This window comes from Electrona antarctica (assembly GCF_951216825.1).
Source record: "Electrona antarctica genome assembly, chromosome: 2".
Taxonomy (NCBI): domain Eukaryota; kingdom Metazoa; phylum Chordata; class Actinopteri; order Myctophiformes; family Myctophidae; genus Electrona; species Electrona antarctica.
The window spans coordinates 45,005,534-45,027,325 of record NC_136807.1 but is presented as its reverse complement, the minus strand read 5'-3'; the positions used below and the strand labels follow the sequence as shown (position 1 = coordinate 45,027,325).

The following is a 21,792-nucleotide window of genomic DNA, read 5'->3' as shown; positions in this document are numbered from 1 at the left end:
AGACGCGGAGGGCGCACGAGTGTTTTCATGGCTTTATAAGTTGCAATTGGTCGACTTCGCTGGCAGAACCGCTATTATCATTGGCAGGTCTGTTGACAAAACGGGAACGCGGAGACCGACGTGATAGTTGTAAGGAGGAGGAAAAAAACGCAGGGCTAGGAATTAGCGTGCACTTTTCAGCACCGATACCTCGTGGATAGCAGCCAAACGGAGCCCAGTGTGTGTGTGGACGGACGGACGGCCGCGCGGGTGGGGGGTTTCATTGTGATCCCACTTTTTTATATTACTATTTCGTGGCGTGTATGCTGGTGGTCTCGACCCGGCCGAGCGGAGAATAGAGCGCAGTAACAGAGCCGGAGCTTTGTTTGCCCTTCGCGGGCAAATAGTGCAGCATCTTTGGGCTTTTTAGTAGGGGTCGGGAGACCGTTTTTTTTAAGTCAGCATCTAAGTAATCAATAGTCTGGTGATCTGAGGGACGGGTCTCGAAGGACTGCAGATGAAGGCAAACGGCCGGACGAACGGAACTCGCTAGCACGGTCCTTCTAGCGGGCAAACCCGCACGCCTGCTCTGTCTAGCTGCTGTACTCCATTGTGTGAGCGGCAGCATCCATCCATCCCTGCGCTACACGACCCATCCACCGCCCCCTCACACACAGTACACACGCCACAGCTGTGAATTTTCCTTTATTTACTTTTCCCCCCCTTCCCCTCTGGCTGCTACTCGGCTCCTCAAAGTTCCACATCCAAAAATGTGTTCCCGGGTTTGGTTCGTGACTGACCGGCGTATTCACCAGGAGTATCCCCAAGTGCAGATCCTCCGGGCTCTGAAACAGCGCTGCACTGAAGAGGACGTAGAATTCCGCTCTCTTCTCATGGATGAGATCGTGCTCACTATCAGCGAGGGGCAACTGGGCAAGTATAATCAATTCTGAATACATGATCATGAAATGAAATAATTATCATGATCATTTGGGAAACAACGCGATGCTGCCTATATACGGCATAACTTTGGGGGGTTCCCGACTCCCGGGTTTGTGTTGTGTAGGGGAGTCTAAAACATTGTACAACCTGCGATGCCCACAGAATGATGATGCTAGCTGCTAACGGTATTGTTTTGTAGCTGCAGCAGTGTGTAGCGGAGAGTGGGCTAGCAGTGTGACGGTGACCGCCTAACCCACTTTCCAGCTAGACCGCCTGCAGATTCAGTCAGTAGTGACTACTGAGTAGCCGAGGGTAGCCATACAGTAGGCTACACTACAGTATGCTGTTTGTTTGATGCGGAGGCAAGTACAATGAATAGTTAACCATGTCAGGCGCAAGATGAGCCACGATTGAGAATTTGAAAAATGGCTATTCCCTTTTCTTTCTTTTTTTTATTCAGTGACTGACTGTTGATGGAAATGAGAACATTGGATTGGTGCTTATTAGCCTCTTATAGGCAAATACAGAAGTAGGCTATAGCCTGCTCTATTGGATGGTGTATTTCTTTCCAATACAATAGTGTTGTGTTGTGTGTCTTTTGGGGGGGTGATTTCCAACCTACTTCCTCAACCCTAGCCAGCAGCATGCCATTATAATAATCCTTGCCATCCCTTATTGATGCTGTGTCAGCCACTGCTTAGCTTTGTGTCTGCACTCTGCAGCACTTCTCGCTAGATAGGTAATAACTGATGATATTACATTGATGCTCTCTCTGTGTGTGTGTGTGTGTGTGTGTGTGTGTGTGTGTGTGTGTGCGTGCGTGCGTGCATGCGTGCGTGTGTTGCTTATTCCAGTTACCTTGATAGATGTGTGCATGCTATGTTAACTTATTATTACATAGATGCTAGCTAGCAGTGTAGCCATGACTCTTGCCTGAAGCCTAATATCTATCTTCATGTATGGATTCTCCTTTGGATGTGAGAGACATAGGCCCAAATCCAGGGGTGGGAGGCCTACAACAACGGTTATGTTGGTTATCCACTATCCAGCTATACCTAGTTCCACATCACTGTTGTCTTATACTTCCACAATCACATACCCGGCCTACACTATAGTGTTCTTCACCTTGCACTTTGCAAGTTACTCGACTAATGCCTGTCGGACTGTTAGTATGTATAACCAACGTAGGCTACATGCACCCCGGGAGCATCTGCTACATGACCAAATTGTCAATTGCTCTCGGAGTCTCCAGGTTTTCGTTGTCAGTTGGGGTTGGTTCGGTGTGATGCTGCTTTATAGAAAGAACATTGTTTGCAGGGTTGTTATTATGAAACTCTGTTTTAGGAAGCTTTTGTGTGTTGATGATAATACTAGGGACGCTTGACAAGTAGACTCACATGGAATTTGTTAGAGGAGTGTTGGGGGGCCATTGTCACTCCTTGGGAAATGGTTAAGTCTCAATTAACACATAGCCAGTATAGTCTGCTGGTCTGGCCTGAGGCTGAGGGAGTGGGGTTGGTCGGGGCTGTCGCATTGCTATGCAGCGGTGACATTGGGCAGGTCTTCCAAAATTAAGAAAGCTAAAATTTTCCTCCCTCCCAGTCTACGTTTGCCAGAGCTTCTGCCCAGTGCACTTAGAAGTCCAAACATGGGTTCAAGAGCCAGCAATACGGTTAAAATCCAAAGGGGAATGGATAGCAGTTTTCAGAATTTAACATGTTCTCATATCCCTCCCAGCTAGGACATATTAGTTGTTTTGTACACAAATAAATACATAACACTGGCTTTTTGTTGCATACCTAGACATAAGGGTATGAGAAAGATAATACTAGAGGGGCGTGAAAGAGAACACTGGCTTAATCCACAGGTAGGTAGACAAGTATCTAGGATAACAGGTGACACAAATGGAACATTGCTGGTTGGCTATCCAGGCATTTAATCCTGACTGGACCAGGATGTACATATTGTCAATGGTATGGAGTTCTTAGCTGCAACATTACAGATTAACAGTCAGTGAACAACAGTTTGAACACATAGGAGGCTTACTACATGGGCACTGAAGACAGCAGTTAAAAGAATACAAAGAAGAATTGTATACTGTATAGGTGTAGTTTCTAAAGTGTTGTTATTTGTTGAGTGAAACTGTGTGTTGAGTGTCTGGAGAGCTGATAATCAGATAGATAGATAGTCTAGATAGATAGTCTAGATAGATAGATAGATAGATAGATAGATAGATAGATAGATAGATAGATAGATAGATAGATAGATAGATAGATAGATAGATAGATAGATAGATAGATAGATAGATAGATAGATAGATAGATAGATAGATAGATAGATAGATAGATAGATACTTTATTTGTCCTTTCGGAAATTTGTTTTGTGCACAGCAGTCATCAGGATATACATAAAACATATGGAAACAAACAGATCACACAGTACATAGACAATAAAGAAACAATGCCAACAGAAGGCCACCAGTCATAGTTCCAAGAGGTATCACATCACATTTTATGCACGGAACTGAGATGGGGCCTGCTTGTTCATAAGTCCTATACTTATGGGAACAAACGATCCAATTTACACCTTACATTAATGTGTGTCATATCCAGGTATGAATCCTCCATATTTAATTTACACCGTGGATGTCAACTATCCACATTTTATCTTGGCACAGATACACTTCTCTTGCTGTAAGTCTTAAGAACAAGGCTGTCCCAAATACCTTTTAGGGCCTTAAGTAGGCCTGCAACATTCAATCGGACTAATTAGATCTGTGCCTAATATATGTAAACGACATGACATCAGCGTGTGACTGCAACTTGTTCCTGTTCGCAGATGACTCAGCACTGCTAGTCTCGGACATGAACAAACTGCAGGTTGAAAAGGCCCTCAGCCCTCAGAATCTGCACCTGGCTCGCTGATAACAAACTATCTTTCACCTGGGAAAAACTGAATCCATTCTCTTTAGATCAAATAGTAACCTCAGCAAGGCAGATGGCTTCTTGGTTAGAGTTGGTGACAATATTATCACACGAGAAGATGAAATTACCTACCTAGGTTCCATCCTGGAGGCTAATCTTTCCAGTGATAAAATGGCCACCAACGTAATCGAAAAAATCAACCAAAGAACAAGATTCCTTTACAGGATCTCCTCACTGGTCAACAAAAACACCTTGAAGACTAACAGGAGCCCTCGTACAAGGTTTCTTTGACTATGCATGCACCTCTTGGTACCACAGCACCTCAAAGGCCCTTAAAACAAGGCTCCAGACTTCCCAAAACAAATTGGTCAGGTTCCTACTTGGCCTCACCCCCCGAACCCACCTCACCCCTGCCCACTTTGACAGGCTGGAATGGCTTAAGGTCGATGACAGAGTACAGCATTTTGCAATGGGTCTGGTCCACAAGGTTCGCTACACCACCAAGATACCCATGTACCTGTCTAAATACTTCCTTAATGTTAATGAAGTCCACACCCATAACACCAGAGGGAGTGCAACAAAACATGTGCAACCCAGATTCGGCACAAACAAGGGACTAAATTCTTTCCGCTCCTATGCCACCAAAATGTGGAACGCCCTACCACCAGTCATTAAGACATGCGAATCCCTTGACTCCTTCAAAACCGCTCTCAAAGGGCACCTACGGACGGCTGCAATTCGAAACTGGCCCCAGTAGAATCTGAATCCCCTCCCCCCACCACCCAGCCCTTTTTCCCCTCCCTGTATATGTTTCTTTTCCCTTTTTTACCTCCTTTATGAGGTTCTGTTCTTTGGATATAGAAGTGTCTATTTGTAAGTCTCTAAATGTCCTTTACAGGATCTCCTCACTGGTCAACAGGTCTTTTATGAATAACTAGTAATGCTGTTTAAACAAGGCGGTAAAGAATACAGCATAGGCACCTCCGGCGGCCACAAATTGCATACACTTTAGAGACCTTAAAGTCCTTTGATCAACAATCTGTTACTTCATGTCAACAAACTCCTTTGTCATACAAACAGCCACAGGAGTGTAAACAAATAATAAATATCATGAATCTTACACATTAAATACTGGTTAATTTTTGGAACCAGACCTTCAGGCCTGCCATATGTACTGGAAAAATATGTGCGTGACATTTCTTTTTTAAAACAATGTTTTATCATATAGGAAAACTATTGGTGGACCAATAACCCATGTTATGCTTAGATGTGATTGGACCATAGCAGTTTGGGGAGGGGCTTTGCCGCTTAGCTATAGGTAAATTAGGTGGAGGATTACTGAAACACTTTTTGAATCAAGAATTTAGAAGAAAGGATAAGGTCCTTTCTGAAACATTGTTTCTGTTCCCAATACATTTAAATTCCTTATTGAATCTGATGAATACAGTGTGCTCTGCACACAGCCTGTGTGCAGGCCAGGAGTCCAGTCTTCTACATTAATCGGCCAATGGTCTTCTCTGATGCACCAGTCCATCCGTATAGGTGTCTGTGTTAAAGTTCTGTTATTTTATGAATCACAAAGTTTTTCATTTAGCGGCCCCTCTAATGTAAATGTACTATAGGTATGTGCTGTTAAACAAGAAAAAAGGTGAAGTATTTTATAGTTATTAACCTATTCTACAAGTGGATGTCTATCTCAGCAGCAGCTAATTGTATGTTTGTGTTCTGTATACAATCTAAACCCAATCCTTGGATATTTGCTATGCACAGGGAGAAATTAGCACAAGCCCCCAAAAAAAAATGCTGGTAAATGTTTGTAGTCTGGTAAATCTGTTTCTGAGATTCTTGTCATTTTGATCAGGAAAAATTGTGAATTTGTGGACATTCATTTCGGGAACGGATTAACAGCCACTAACCAAAATGTGTGGTTTCTTGCCCTGTGTATTCTGGTTTATAATTAGTAGTGCGTGATTCAGTGTTCACACAATCACAGGCCGAGAGCCCACATTCTCCACTAAAGAAGTTAATGTGCTCACTAATATGTCCTCAGGTGAGAATTGGCCACAGGCACTGACACAGCCCAAAGTGTTACTTTTGGATTACCTAACATGGTCTCACACAACAAAAGGTCAAACACACTCAATGCCCAGCTATTGGCATTTCACATCCCATGATGTGTGCTGAGAAACATATGAGCGCAAGACAGGATATGAATCCTTCGTCAGATTCTTTTATGTTCCTGGTGGGTGCCAGTGGGCACACTTTTAACCAGAGGATGATACATGTCACATATTTGTGTCACTTAGAACAGAACACAGGAACATTAAGCTGTGCCCAGTTCGTTAATATTCCATCAGACATGTGAGCATAGGATGGATGTATTTGCAACAACAGCCATAGGGTGGATGTATCCCTGTTCCATTTTCATGAGCCATTTCTTTTTTACAAGTCTATGTGAGATATGTTATATCTTAAAGCATGGCTGTAAATGTGTCCAATCTATAACTGCCAAAAGTAGGGGTTATCCTGGAGGTAAACTGGAAAGGAAATTGATTGTAACATTTCCCTGCTTTTTCTCAAATGTAATTCCAACTGAAATGAGTTACTTAAATCGTATATCCTCAGAATTTGTCAGTACCGTCACCACGTACTGGGGGAGAAATGGTAATACATTAGATACAGTCATAGTCCATCGCACCGCATAACGTTTTTGGATATGAATGTATTCAAGTTCATGTATGGCCAACAAGGCCACCTAGATAGATGTGATCAGGGACTCTTTTATAGAATTTAATCGGGCTGCAATTAGCTATTATTGTTTTGCAATTATTCAGTTGAATGATTTTTAAATTAATTGAATAATCGAGATGCATGTTAAAAAAAACATCTTTCAAAAAAAGTATATATAACAACAAATCAACTAATCACTTAAGCTTTATTTTATAGCCTACTTCATCGTACAATGGTGTTGAAAATGCTGTCGTGAAAATCTACAAGCTCAACGCAGGCTATTTTCACTAAATTTGAAATCTTTCAAAATGTTTCGCCAATAATGACATGCCCAACAATGGGATCGATTATTGATCGATTATTATTTTATTAAATTATTATCAATTAAATAGTTTGATTAACTGTTGCACCCCTAGCATTTAATGCTGGTGGCTCGAGTCTGGATGAGACTATCAGCCAAGTGTCTGAAATGCAGCCTAATGTAAATGTAAGGTAAATGAGCTTGTGTTGTCTTCCTATCTTGTGATATAAGCAAAGTACCTTGTGTCAGTAGTTCCAGATTGACGTATTTCTCTGTAGCGACCCATATATGTATACACAAGTCAGTGGAGTTCTGTCATGTGACTGGAAGAGGACATTTGCATTTATGGTTTCCCCCCAAAAAAAAGAAAAGAAAAAAGGCTGGACAAATGATAAGTGTTCAACAAAAGAAATGTCCATTATCACGTCCAGTTTTGGCATTTCCGTAGATTTGTAAATAATAATATTTTGTTGTTGCGGAGCTACAGGAGAGGACTAGGTAAAAGCTTATTCATACTCCAGTTTTAGGTGATAAGGTGACCACCTGGTCAGTAAAAAGTGGTTAGTAAAAAAAAACAGAGATGTCAGATGTTCAGGTCATAGGGTCGATTCATACATGATTTCGGCTCGTCAAAATTTTCAGTAGCACCGAAGAGCCGACTTTAGGACGGTACCTACCCCCCCCCCCCCCCCCCCCCCCCCCGAACCTCAAATGACGTCACATTGTAGGCTCTACAGCGCCGAACCGACTTTTATTCGGCTCTAAAATAGGAGTATGGTCCATAGGTTCAGGTGAGCGGTGAGTTGCTTGCCACCGCGGCGTGACGTTATGTTGTAGTTTTCGGTGGTCACCTTATCACCTAAAACTGGAGTATGAATAGGCCTTTAATGGTGATATGGCCAGGTGTGTGACCAGGCGCACGACAGTCGGGGGTTGCTTGCCTGATCACACTTGCCTGTTCAGCATCACATGTTGTGTCAACTTTGTTGGCTAATCATTTACCTTTTGCCATTTAATGGTCATTTTCTAGAGACCTGGATATAAACAACCTGACCAAAAGGAGAATGCCTTGTACAGTATGTGACATAGCGCACACATGCATTTGCCCTCTCTGCAATCTTCTTTCATTGTTGCATCAGCTCAAAACGACAGCATCCAACGTATGATTGCTAGATTGGAACCGCATCCCTCTCTAACTTCATACTTAGTGGTATGACATGATTATATATATATATTGTATACAGTAGCTCACGATAAAAGGATTGCATATTTCTCTTCATTTCTGTGAAGTGTAAGGATGGACTTTTGTTTGTTTGTTTTTATCATGTAATATTAGTGGCCCATCCCATTATGATAATGTTGTTACACATCATGTATACTTTAGTAAATGTAGTAATGTTTACTGCATAAGTCTTGACAGAAGAAGGAATTACTGAATTACACAAACAGGTAAAGGGAGGCCCTGACTGATATGTCCTGGCTTCCCAAGAGCATATCCAATAGTTGTTGAAAGTTGTTGCCAAAGTGACAGTGATTTTAGGTTCTGCGTGCGGCACCCAGATGCATGCAACAGTGGTGAATTTCAGATAGAGGCCCTTAAGGTGCCTCACCTCACCTCACCTAGGTGAGGTGAGGTGAGGCATGCAAGTCGAAGAAAATGTGCCTCCGGCCGTGCAGCAGGGCCCCAAATAGAGGTAGAATTTTAGGTTCTACAGGCGGCACCCAAATGCATGAAAATGTGGGGAATTTCAGATAGAGAGGCCCTTAAGGTGCGCGGCCAAAGGTGTGCGGCCAAAGGTGCGCGGCCAAAGGTGTGCGGCCGCTCTGTATTCTTTTTGCCTCCGGCCCCAAGTAGTTAACTAATGACTGAGCAGTGACAGTGATTTTAGGTCCTGCAAGCAGTTATATGTGTGTCCTATTTGCAGATTCTTGATTGACATTTTGATGTGTGTTCACATGTGCCTTGAAAAAGGAAACCCATGCCTATTTGGTCACACACAGGTGTGTGTCTCATCTGCTTGAGCATTTACATGGGTGTATACACATGCACAGCTCTGCATTGGTGAGAAGTTATCTTCAGCCACCTACCAGGCCTAAACAACACGCAGCTGACGTTCCTGTTCTTTGTTTCTTCCCTTTTTCTCCGTTTCTCCTAATTTAGTTATGCCAATTCCCCACATATCCCCACACAGCGGTTACTGTAGCGGTGACAGGGACTACACAACGTGTCGTGTGTAGTCCCTGTCGCGGCTAAGCGACAGGGTCACGTGGCGGGGGTTGGTCACGTGGCGGGGTTTAGATGAGCACATGTTTCCTCCGATACCATGAAGTCACCAGCCACTTCTGTTCAACTAACAGTGAGGAATTTCACCGAGAGGATGTAACGAGTGCAGAGGAACATGCCATCCTCCCCACTTCTGCTCCCCGCTGAACAACAGGTGCCCTGACCAACCTGTAGCTATAGCACAGCGACAGAGATCGCCCTCCCCGCCTGGACAGGCCAATTGTGTTTATTGGAGCGCCTGGCCAAGCTAGATGCAGCGGATTCAAACCCCTGGTGTCCGTGATGGTGGGCTGGAATGTTTCACTTCAAGGGAAAAGCTTGCTCGACCCGAGGACAGTCTGTAAGAGTTCAGGAGTATGCTGTGACTCTCAGAGATGATATGATATAGTACTTTATTGTCAGTTCACACTGAAATGTGTCTTGCGACACAGCAGCCAAGTATGCAGAACACATATACGTACACACATTTGACATAACACAAAGAACAAGACAATTTACATACATAAAGACATGAAGACAAGAGCAATATCCACCGCTTAGATTATCCTGTGGCTACTACGACTCTTGATTAAGCCTCAAGGTCGACTGGTGGACAAAGGACCTCTTTAGTCTGACCTTATTGTATGCTGGTACACCATATCTCCTTCCTGAAGGTAGCAACCTATATTCTCCATACAACACATGCTTAGTATTAGAGGTGATATTCCTTGCTAACCTTAGGATAGTCCTTAGATAACCTTAGATAGTCCTATAGGAGTCTTGCTTAATAATGATAGGCTGGAATGCCATGTTGTCTTGTCTTGTCTTGTCTTGCGTTTGTGTTTGTTTCAAAACTTGATTCAGGTTATGTGGTTTGTAACTGCCATCACTTCCCTGTTAGCTATAGGACTATATAATTGCTTTTATGCTACCACAATATTTTGCATATAGTGGTCACAACATTTATATGTACATGTTATCTCTTTGGTATGTTCCATATGGGTGTGTCACATATACTGTCATATTGTTTTATTTACTGTATACCCTGAAATCTTGAATAAACAAAACTGTGAAAAAAAATAATAAAAAATAATAATGATAGGCTGGAATGTCTCCAATCATGCGGCACCCAGATGCATTATTAACCCTAAATTATTAACACTAAACACTGGTGATTTACACCCGGACAATTATATTTTTGCTAATGTCTGTTCGGGGGAATTTCACCCGTGTTTAGTGATTGAGTGATAGAGAAAAATATAGAAAATATATATATATATATATATATATATATATATATATATATATATATATACTGTATATTCCCACTGGACCAGGAATGTGTGGATCAAAGGAGAAGTTGGAGAGTTAAATTATTGTTAAACATCGGCATTACATCAATTACAGGAAGTCTACACAATTAGAGAATTGTTTTCCCCGTTATCTCTATGCTCTATCTATGGTACCAACATCAATACAGAATACAAATACAAATGCTGAATAAATAACGAACCTTGATATGAAAAAGGTTGATAAGCACTGGTCTAGATGTCTGGTAAGATAGTGAAAGTGGCTGTTGGGCCATAGCCAGTGAACAAAACACTCAGGTTTCCTGTTTTGACAGAGCAAGCCTACAGTATGCTTTTGTCTCCCATAATTTATAGTTGTGTGTAGGATGCTTGTGCCTGCCTACTGATGACAGATCACTGTAAAAAGACCATTGTTGGCCCAACCCTTGGCCTCAGAGGGAATAGTACGCTGACTGTTACCCTCCCAGGATAGCCCAGACTGAGATGCCATCTAAGGTTGGCATAACCCACCAAATGTTGCAAAGGATCATAAGGATGTGTCGGCAGCAGCAACACCAGCACTGTGATTTCAGTCAGACAACTCTTGGATTGAATACATATATTTATTGGGCAGCCGCATAAATATATAGAGCATAAATATATAGAGCATAAATATTTAAGCATATTTTATTTTGGCCCTGATGCTACTGCTAAATAGTGCTATGGTACTTAAAATATTGCCAAATCTGCCCTGATGCTAAGGGTGCTAATATGCTGAAACATAGTACTTAACATGCTGCCAAATCTGCAAAAACAAAAACAAAAAAATGTCAATATGCTGCCACAATGGCTTGCAAAGTTATTTTTGCAGATCTGGTGGATTGCTGGGGATTTTCTTTTCTGTGGTGTTTTTTGGCTGATAAATGGTACTCATCCTTGCATAAATGCATGGTATTGTTTATGGCTATGGCTAGATGTCAGTGGCGTGCACAGATAGACACTAGGTGGTGCTAGAGCACCTGCCCTTTGCCCTCTGGACAGCATTGTTCCCTTTTGATTTTTTTTGTACAGTGTACACTGTACAGTATGTGGACCATGGTGACATTGATCAATTATTGATACAAAGCTTCTAATATATTATTTATGCCCCAAAATCTATAAATCTCACACTATTAAGGCCGGTTCCTCGCGCTGCACAAGGTGCCCTTTTTTCACTTGAGCACCTGCCCCTCTAAATGTCTGTGCACGCCACTGCTATGTAGTGTATTCAGCTCAATCTTGTAGTGGATGTTCCTTCAAGCTCTGTCTCTCAAAGCATTTTGGGGGTCTTGCCGTTTTGGGGGTCTATTTAATTCCATTCCCTATAAAATCTAGTTCGCAAATCATTTATTATAATTCATACTTACAGGGAATGAATGAAATGAGACAGAGTCGCCGTGACGCCAAATAATATGCTTAAATAATAAATATGTATGCTTTATATATTATGCGCAATAAGTACAGTCTGACTGAAATTATGCAGAGCTAGTTCAGGCAGACAAGGACTCCCTCTTTCATTGGTGTTTCGCCCAGGTTGCGCCTAAACCCTAATGTAACTTCACAAACACTATGCCTGGCTAAACCTAACCTTAACCCTAACCCTAACCTCACAGAAATGATGCTTAAACTTACCTCAAAACCCTGTCCACCTGGGCAAAAACACTGGGAAAAGACACTCTCCCAGACAGACAACTCAAAGGAGTGTCAACTCCTGATCAGTCACATGATTACACAGACTATTTAAACCTCTGTCCCTGAGTCTGACTCCCTGCCGTGCTCACATATCATTCTTCTTGCTGCTGCTCTGCCATCTTGCTGCTCTGCTGCTGCTGCTTTGTATTCTGTGCCAAAGATTGTTTTAGCTGAAAAGAGAATGACAGACAGGGACAGGGTCCGAGGTAGTGATATTCAAAGGCGGAGTCCAATCGCCTGATTGGCTAGAAGTGCTCACACTTCAAGTTGTAAATGAAAGGATATTGGGAAGCATCCCCAGCCATAAAGATGAAGAAGAAGTGTGAGAGAGATCTTCTTTCTTGAACTTATGCTTAGAGACATATTTCAATAAAAAGGAGAGATCAAGTTGTTGCAAACGAAACGTTATATTGAATAAAACATGAAACAATTTGGTGATTACACTCTGTCAACGTTTAGCGTATAAGTAGGGAAAATGTCAAATCTGCAAGCCGTTGCATCGCAACTCGTGAATTAGTAGATCTGCTATTTTCATTTTGAGTTGTCATTAAGTCTCCCTGTGGATTTCATGAATATTTAACTATTATGCACAATAGTTTTGACTAAATAATGACTACAATGGATCCACTGTTACACAGCTCCTTTTTCCATTGACTAAAACGTAATGGTTTTGAACATACGGTTTCCACTGGTCAGCAACGACACTAAACTGAATTAAAAACACTAATTGTTGATTGACCTGTGAAGGTGTAAAGCAGGGGTTCTCAAAGGTTTTTGTGTCAGTGGGGAGCCCCAAATTCATATTTATTTGGCCGCGGACCCCCATCTGAAACGGTTTTGTCAGGGACAAAAATGGATGTACAAGCTCGCAGCACAGCATGAACGCGCTATGATAGTTTTTTAATAGCCAACGTATAAAGTGGTTACAATGATTGTGATGCTATACTAACACATTTTGCTGGGGACCACCTGGAACCCCCCCCCCACACACACACACACAAAGTAAAAGTTTATTCATTTAGCACTTAAAAAAAAGAGCATTACACAGTGCTTTTCAAGGTATAAGATTCACAAATAAAAGAGCGATCTGTCCGCAGTGCAGGCGAAAAACAATATGCAGCAAACAATAATAATAATACTTCTAATGGTGAAACGGCTTTGCCAGACAGACACACGAAATCTGTACATTATCACACCAAAGCCCCTGGCTCGCCTTTTGTTTGCTGCACAGACTGGATCGGTCATGAGTGTTTCTCTGAATGTTTTCAAATGGTCACATGACAGGCAGTACAGTGTGCAAGCCAACACCCGGAACAAATGAATAGGGCTAATTCATCCACCAGTGCTCCTATTGGCTTATGTTTCCGTTCCCTTGGAAACGGCGACAAGCACCGCGGACACTGAACACTGTCTGTCAAAAATAAAAGCCTGTGGATCCGTCCCTCCCTTCTGACACTTCGCACCGTAGCGCCGCTTGCTGATCACCCAGTGAGCCACACAATTGTAGCTGTGTGTGCCGTGTCTGTCTGTCGTCGCGACGGAGCCGAGAGGGGACAGTGAATCTTACTGATTGAATACCGTGCTGATTGAAAGGGGGAGAGGCAGAAGAGGAAGAGGAGCAAGGGAGGGGAGGAAGGGTGGCAGGCAGAGCTGTCGCTTCGTGCCTGCAGTTCACAGACATGCTGCTGCACTCTTCCCACTCATCCCCCCCATTCTCTTCCCCTCCTCTCACCACGCATACCTGACATTTGTATGCGTTCTTCTGTTCCGTTTTTGACATGAATGTGCACAAAGAAAACGTTTATATGAATTGTGTATGACAAAATATCAGTTCTTTGTCGTTTAGTGGCAATGTTGTTCCGCCAAACCATCTTAGCTGAACATTGCGTTTGGAAGTCATGATCACAGCAAAAGAACGAATGGCTTTCCAGTATTATCCTTTTTAGCCATAATGGTGCAACCCGCAGCTCAGTCTAAGAAGAAAATGCCGCGCCCCACCCACAGGCGGCTTTTTTGACAGAGCGTGAGAGAGTAGAGCGGTGAGCGTCAGTAGCTTCCCGTCTCTCTCCTCATTCCATATGCATCGGCCATCAAGCTCCCCGTGACCCCCGGCGACCAGGGCTGTCGGTGCTGTCGCTGTCGTTAGCGTGGAGATCTTAAGATGGCTGGAAAGAAGGTCACGGTGGAGCTGAAGTGCTGCGTCAGTGACAGCCAGCATCCCTCTCTCCAACCCCCTCCTCTCCATATATTACTCTCTCTCTCTCTCTCTCTCTCTCCTCGGGTTCCATCACCACCCCATCTGTCTCTCCTGGTGAGCTGTCAGGCTAGCTCCCTGTTAAGAATGCAGTGTTCCCCTCTCTATCTACTGTATTCTCTAGGTCTTTTTGTTATCAATTTTTGGGGGAAGGACGGGAAGCCCTTTTTGTAACTATACCTTTCAGGACAGAAAACCCCTTTTGGGGTAGTTTTTGCTATGTACGTACAGTATATAGCAACATAATTTTTTTGTCTTTTTTGAATAAGAAGGCATTTTTTAAATCGGCCTCAGTCCAAAATTACCGTTTATTTAATTAATAGCAGTCACAAGCTGGTATGCGGGTATTCCATTGGTCTAGTAACCAAGTAGACCAATGGCTGGTTACCTGCCAACAGACTCCAGTCAGTCAGTCAGTCAGTCAGTCAGTCAGTCAGTCTGTCTGTCTGTCTGTCTGTCTGTCTGTCTGTCTGTCTGTCTGTCTGTCTGTCTGTCTGTCTGTCTGTCTGTCTGTGTCTGTCTGTGTGTGTCTGTCTGTGTCTGTCTGTCTGTCTGTCTGTCTGTCTGTCTGTCTGTCCGTCCGTCCGTCCGTCCGTCCGTCCGTCCGTCCGTCCGTCCGTCCGTCCTTGTGTGTGTCTGTGTGGCGCGGTTAGTCTCACACACATGCTGCCAGTAGGCCAAGCAAGTCAATCTCAGATCACTTATTTTGTATTGTTTGGAATGTTTGGAATGTTTTTCACATTTGGCGAATTCATAATCTCAGATCCACCATCCACCATTCCTCGATCCATATTTCGACAAAACTGACGTTATCAATATGACCAGGGGTGCACACAAGTGGTGCGCCAGTGCGCATGCGTCGTCAAAACGTTTGGTGCGCGGTAGATCAAAGGCATGGAGGCGCATTTGCGCACCAACAGCTGAGAGACAGGGATTTAGAGAAAGCTGACAGTCACTCAAACTCAAATGAGATGTTAACGTCCTGTAAGTAGACTAATCATTACAAGTGGCTCTTATTTTGATGAGGAAGTAGAGGACAGGAAGTGCGTTTCAGTTGTAAACAAGCTAGATGACAGTTTTTAGCTGTCAAAGTGCTAGTCGCTAAACCGTGACGTTAGCGACCATATTTACAATATGAATACTATCTGTCACTTAAACAATGTAGGTTAGGAAATAGTGAAACAAGACTTATGGATTATTTCTATGTTTTCACCACTTCGTTCGATCACGTACATATATCATCGTGTGTGCCTTGTCTCCATGCCATGGTCTACCGTTAATTATTGCCTTGATATGCTGTGCACAGACAGACCCGTTTTTATGATATGATGGGTGGGTGTACAGTAGATATTGTATTAGCAGACTCTTGGCCATTCCATTAAAGGAGAATTCCATACTAGAAGGCTTTCTTACCTTTCTTTGTAGTTGTTACGTCCCCACCAAAGAGGTCCAGGTGTTTTTTTGTGCAAAAACTCCTTATTGGCCATTTCCCCTACCATAAGCCCTCAATGAATTGCATTGCATTGAATGGGGCTATGGGGTGTTATGCTAATTTGCTTATTTCCATCGAAATAAGTAGTAAAGTGTGCCGCTTGGGATATTATTTACATTATAAAGAGAGGATATATACAAAAAAATTATAATTTTGAGCGATGGAAATAAGCGAATTAGCATAACACCCCATAGCCCCATTCAATTCCCATTCAATTAATTTAGGGCTTATGGTAGGAGAAATAGCCAATAAGGAGGTTTTGCACAAAATAACACCTGGACCTCTTTGGTGGGGACGTAACAACTACAAATAAAGGTAAGAAAGCCTTCTAGCATGGAATTCTCCATTAAGTGATTGATTGACTGATTGAATAGTGTATTAGACAGAATGTATAAACAGCAACAGAGTACAGTCAAACACTCAGTCCAAAAGGGATAGATAGCACCAAAAGAAAGTCCTTTGCGGTCTTGTTTCTATTTAGGCCCTATGATTGATATACATTGAATGTTTGACACTAAATTGTATTTGGCCATTAATGCACACTGTCAAATGTTTTCTTTCTTTTCTTGTCAAATTATACGCACACACGCACGCACGCACGCACGCACGCACGCACGCACGCACGCACGCACGCACGCACACACGCACACACACACGCACACACACACACACACACACACGCACGTTTGAGTGGCACTGCTCTCCCTGTTATGTTAATGTGGGACTAAAGTAATTGCATCTCCCTTGGGTGTCTCTGTATCCCGCTGGCCTACACTGAGACAAAGCAGTGTTTAGTTTGCTGTAAGTACATTACCAGAGATCTTGTTCAGTGACTTGGGGGAATCAGAATAGCAGCCGGAGAGGAGTTGGCACCGGCGCTGCCACAGGGCATGTCCCTGTGGCAGGGCCAGTGCCAACCCCTCTGGCAACAGGGTACATACACAACTCCAAATCACTTCATTGCCAGTCTGTAGAACATACAAGTGGTTCTTGTTAAGGGGCCACATGAAACCCTAACCGCAAGCACGGGAGCAGTGCATGTTCGACCGTTGTTTCCGCATGTCGGTCCGTTGGTGAGTCTAATCAGCGCGTGCATCCCCAGGACAACAGACACAGCAACATGTGCAAAGCACTAAGGGCCGATTCATACATAAAAGTCGGTTCGGCTCTGTAGGGCCTACAATGTGACGTCATTTTAGGTTCGGGGGGGCAGGTACCGTCCTAAAGTCGGCTCTTCGGTGCTACTGAAAATTTCTGACGAGCCGAAATCATTTCGGCACTACAGCGCCGAAACAGCGGTAAAATAGGAGTATGAATCGGCCCTAACAGTGTGCAAATTACAAAGTCAACCGACATCCTTCAATGAAGAACAGTATAGTCTGCACTGCAGTGGTATTTCAGTTCAACACTTCATGCTGTAGGGATATGGGACTTAACCAGTGCTGTAGCCTAGGATCCTTTCAGACGGTATACCATAATTATTCCCTGCGCACGTATAGGCTATACCTTAGAGTATATATGAATAGAGACGGCACTCGAGTTCTCCTCCCATCCACTTGCATTAAGTTGCTCAAAAGCGCATGAGACGATTTCACTGTGCATTCTGGGTAGGAACAGAGTGCATTCTGGGATGGATTGGGCCCAAACACATGAACGCGCTGCCGCTGACTATCATTGCAGGCATTCAGCGTTCACGTGTCATCGTGAACGTGCACAATGATAGTCAACGGACCAGCGCGTTCATGTGTTTGGGCCCACGCTGCAATATCAAATTGTCCATTTCGCCTCAGGGTTTCATCCGGGTGCTGTCTCTATTCATATATACTCTAAGGGCTATACACTCGCGCGTGGTCAATGGATGAAATGATCAGTATACGCTTAAAAAAAAGAAACAAAAACTCAGCACGGCATACCACGTATATAGCGTATAACGTCGGTAGAACACGCCACTGATATAAACTGCCACTCCTGAAATTGGAAAAAATCAAATTCACAATCAGGGGCTCAACCGATACATTTTTCAATTATTGGCAGTCATTCATCACTTACTTTAACAACTTAGATTTAATCTGACACTGTCACATCCCCTATAAAAATGTAAATTGAAACCCCATTTCAGTACAAATCCCCTCCTAACCTCCTCAAGCATTCTCTCTCTTTCAACGACCAACACTCATGTCAATTAGAGGCCAGACCACACTGTATGGTAACTGAACTCCACACTGTTTTTGATTTATCTTTTCTCTTCTTTTGTCTTTGTATATTAGTCTTTCTCATGTGCCATATTAGGTTGTTGTTGTTTTCTCTTTTCTGTATTTTTGCAGAATATCTCTTGTTATTTGTTTTATTTCTCTCCTGTTTTCTGTTCCGTTTTTTTGTTTTGTTGTGTATACCAGTACTATTTGCAACACGCGCTTGTGAGCAACTTTTGTGTATTGTAGAAAAAAAAGAAATCCCATTTGTCAATAAAATAATAAATAAAAAATACACGCCACTGAATAATAAATAAAAAAAACACGCCACTGAACTTAACACCGTTAAAGAAAGCTACTCTTGGAAATAGATCTGGAGGAATGCTGGCCCTTATAAAACAAATCCCAGTCGGAGTTGGTAACTTTCGAATGGTAAATAGCAACCCAAAAAAAAGCATCAACCAAACAGGACAGTTTGTGAAAGTAGTTTTAGGTTATTAACGATCAATCAATGAATCAGTTACATTTTGTTCCTACAAATTCTAATCAGTAGAAAACGATGTCCAGAGACTGTACTAATAGCTCACATTTATATAGCACTTTTCTAAATACACAAACCGCTTTACATAAAAGACTAAGGAACATAGTACAAGATCAGTGCTAGGTAAAAAAGATGAAAGGACAAACAAGGGCTGGGGGGGGGGGGGGGGGCATCTTACTGTACTGTACACCTTCAGTTTTATTCATCATTCCTTTCCCACCAGCATCTGCCACAACACACCGGCAATTAAAGGCTTTTATCTTAATCTTATCTTAATCACGTCTTCCTTTGCTCTCCCTTTATCTTCCATCTGCCACATCCCCATCCCCCACCCACCCTCAGGTCTACGGGTGGAGCAGGAGGTGGTGACTTCATACCCGCAGGTGGCGGTGGTTCGGGTGCCCACGCCCTGGGTGCAGTCGGACAGCGACATCACCGTGTTGCGCCACCTAGAGAAGATGGGCTGTCGGATGGTCAACCGGCCTCAGGCCATCCTCAACTGTGTCAACAAGTTCTGGACCTTCCAGGAGCTGGCCGGACACGGGGTGCCTCTCCCCGACACTTTCTCCTACGGTGAGACAAACACCTGTCATGTTCTTTTTATTTATTTATTTTTTACATTAGGGAAGGTTAGTCAAAGTTCCAAACAAACATACTTCCCTATCAATGATGCATGGTCCGCAGGCTTAAGCATAGTTTACACTTTGATGTACTGCTGCACGATTCTTGCTCAAATTTGAATCTCTTGTTTTCCTCCAGAAAGAATTCAGGTCACGATTCTCACATGATTCTCATTTTTTCCATGAAAAAACATAAATATAGCTGCATGCAGGTGATCTAAATGTCAGAGGTCAAAAGTCAGAACACGAAAGTTGTTCAGCATGAGGAGACACATATGTGTCTGCAGTTTGCATTTTCAATTGAGTGCTATAGCGCCACCCTTTGGCCAATGGTCATGGGCTTCGCATAGTCACCGTTTGGCATGGACCTCTTCCAGATTCCCGTGTTTCACGAAAGCAGTCAGAACTGCTATTTTTTATTGTTTTTTTCCTTCTTCTTCTTCTTCTTCCGCCAAAAATAGCAGTTCTGACTGAACCGTGCAAAGATGTCACCAGAGGCATGCAGCTCTCCAGACCTGTGGAAGGGCATTCCGTATACCATTGAACTATGTCATTATAATATGTTGTGTCAAAAACCAAAAAGGTATGGAATGGAATCTGGAACCAATAATTCTTCAATATTTCATGTTCTCTTACACAATGTGCCTTGTGTTATTTACATGCAGTAGAGCTCATCCTGTTGACACCTATGGGGGTGTCGATGTGGCGCCTGTTTATACTGTAGTCTGAGTTCCTGAGTCACATCTAGGGCAATTACATGCTAAACAGTGGATCAAAGGGCTACAGTGGTCCCAATTCTACCTTCTATAGGGTCAAATGGTTCATGATATATGCACGTTCAAAGTTTGCATTTTCAATTGAGCGCTATAGCGCCACCCTTTGGCCAATGGTCATGGGCTTCGCATAGTCACCGTTTGGCATGGACCTCTTCCAGATTCCCGTGTTTCACGAAAACCGACTGCACGGTTCAGTCAGAACTGCTATTTTTTATTGTTTTTTTCCTTCTTCTTCTTCTTCTTCTTCTTCTCCTTCCGCCAAAAATAGCAGTTCTGACTGAACCGTGCAAAGATGTCACCAGAGGCATGCAGCTCTCCAGACCTGTGGAAGGGCATTCCGTATACCATTGAACTATGTCATTATAATATGTTGTGTCAAACACCAAAAAGGTATGGAATGCCCCTCCACAGGTCTTGAAAGCTGCTTCCCCTGTGGAATCTGGAACCAATAATTCTTCAATATTTCATGTTCTCTTACAAAATGTGCCTTGTGTTATTTACATGCAGTAGAGCTCAACCTGTTGACACCTATGGGGGTGTCGATGTGGCGCCTGTTTATACTGTAGTCTGAGTTCCTGAGTCACACCTAGGGCAATTACATGCTAAACAGTGGATCAAAGGGCTACAGTGGTCCCAATTCTACCTTCTATAGGGGGTGGCCAGAGGCCAGTCTGGTTCAATGTGTATTGTAAACTGTTGATAAGCAAGTTGATTTCTATGAAACATGGTCAGTTCTGTCCGAGGCCGAAAGGCTGAGGAGCCTATGCTGTGTTGCTGAAATAAACATCGGGACAACATCTAATCTGCTCTGTCGTGCCGTCTCACATTTTCTCCGGTGCTCTCCCAGCTTCCAGTTTTAACAGTATTTTTGTATGGTGAATGGTATATAATTTACCACAGATGATGCCTTGAAACCGGTCATGGTGGCGTGTTTTTCACGTCAGATGAAACAGAACCAGTGGCTTTTTTATTCAGTCTAATTAGCGAGTTTTTGTGGACGGCGACGACGAGTTCCAGGCTTCCAGCGGACCGGGGATGATGACGGCGACCACCGCGATGAGGAGTGTTGCGCAGCGACGACGTGCATCACTATCCAGCCGGCGGACGGGTGGACAAGCGAGGCGGTCGACGAGGAGCAGCAGCCACACGGAGGCCTTCGATCATCACCTCGGCGCGGGCGGCGTGCAGGGGAGCGACGCAGGGGAGCGACGCAGCGCAGCGTGGCGGCGGGACACCGGCGTCCCCGGAGGGGAAGGCGACCATTCGACGCATGGCGCGGCGGCGGTTTCCACTTTCCATGCCGACTGACCAACAAGCTGAGGGCCTTCGCAGACAGGGGTCTGTGATGACGGTGTTCGGCCTTTTCCCATCTCTGATGTTTCAGAGCTGGGAGGGGGGGAGAGATGATGATGAAGAGAGTTTGCTTTGAGAACTTTCAGCGAAAACAGCGGTGAACAGACTCTCAACTTGGTCCGTGGCTGAGCGAACATTGAGGTAACTAGAAAAAGCGGCATACAGAAGACATTTCCTTGTCCATATCAGAGGCAAAGACGGACATTCCTTCTTTCTGATTACAAAATGTGCGTCGCGTTCGTTTTCTACTAAATCATTTTACCATTATGCACTGTTTAAGATTATTTATTTGTCAGAAAAGTGATTTAAATTACGGGATGGGAGTTATTAGTGAGAGTTAGATTTCTGTTGGCTTCTGGGGTATAACGTGTTCCTTATTTTTTCTTATTTTATTGTCATGTGAAT

At 43.4% G+C, this 21,792-nt stretch overlaps 1 protein-coding gene across 1 annotated transcript in view; it reads left to right on the top strand.

The window, feature by feature from the left end:
• Positions 1–324: 324 nt before the first annotated feature.
• rimkla (ribosomal modification protein rimK-like family member A) overlaps positions 325–21,792 on the top strand; it is a gene marked incomplete at its 3' end in the record, with an annotated part of 33,551 nt that continues 12,083 nt past the window's right edge. The window contains exons 1-2 of the mRNA XM_079525204.1: positions 325–912; positions 18,981–19,211. Of these exons, the coding sequence (XP_079381330.1) occupies positions 750–912; positions 18,981–19,211 (394 nt within the window). The 5' untranslated portion in view covers positions 325–749. The remainder of the gene's footprint in view (positions 913–18,980; positions 19,212–21,792) is intronic.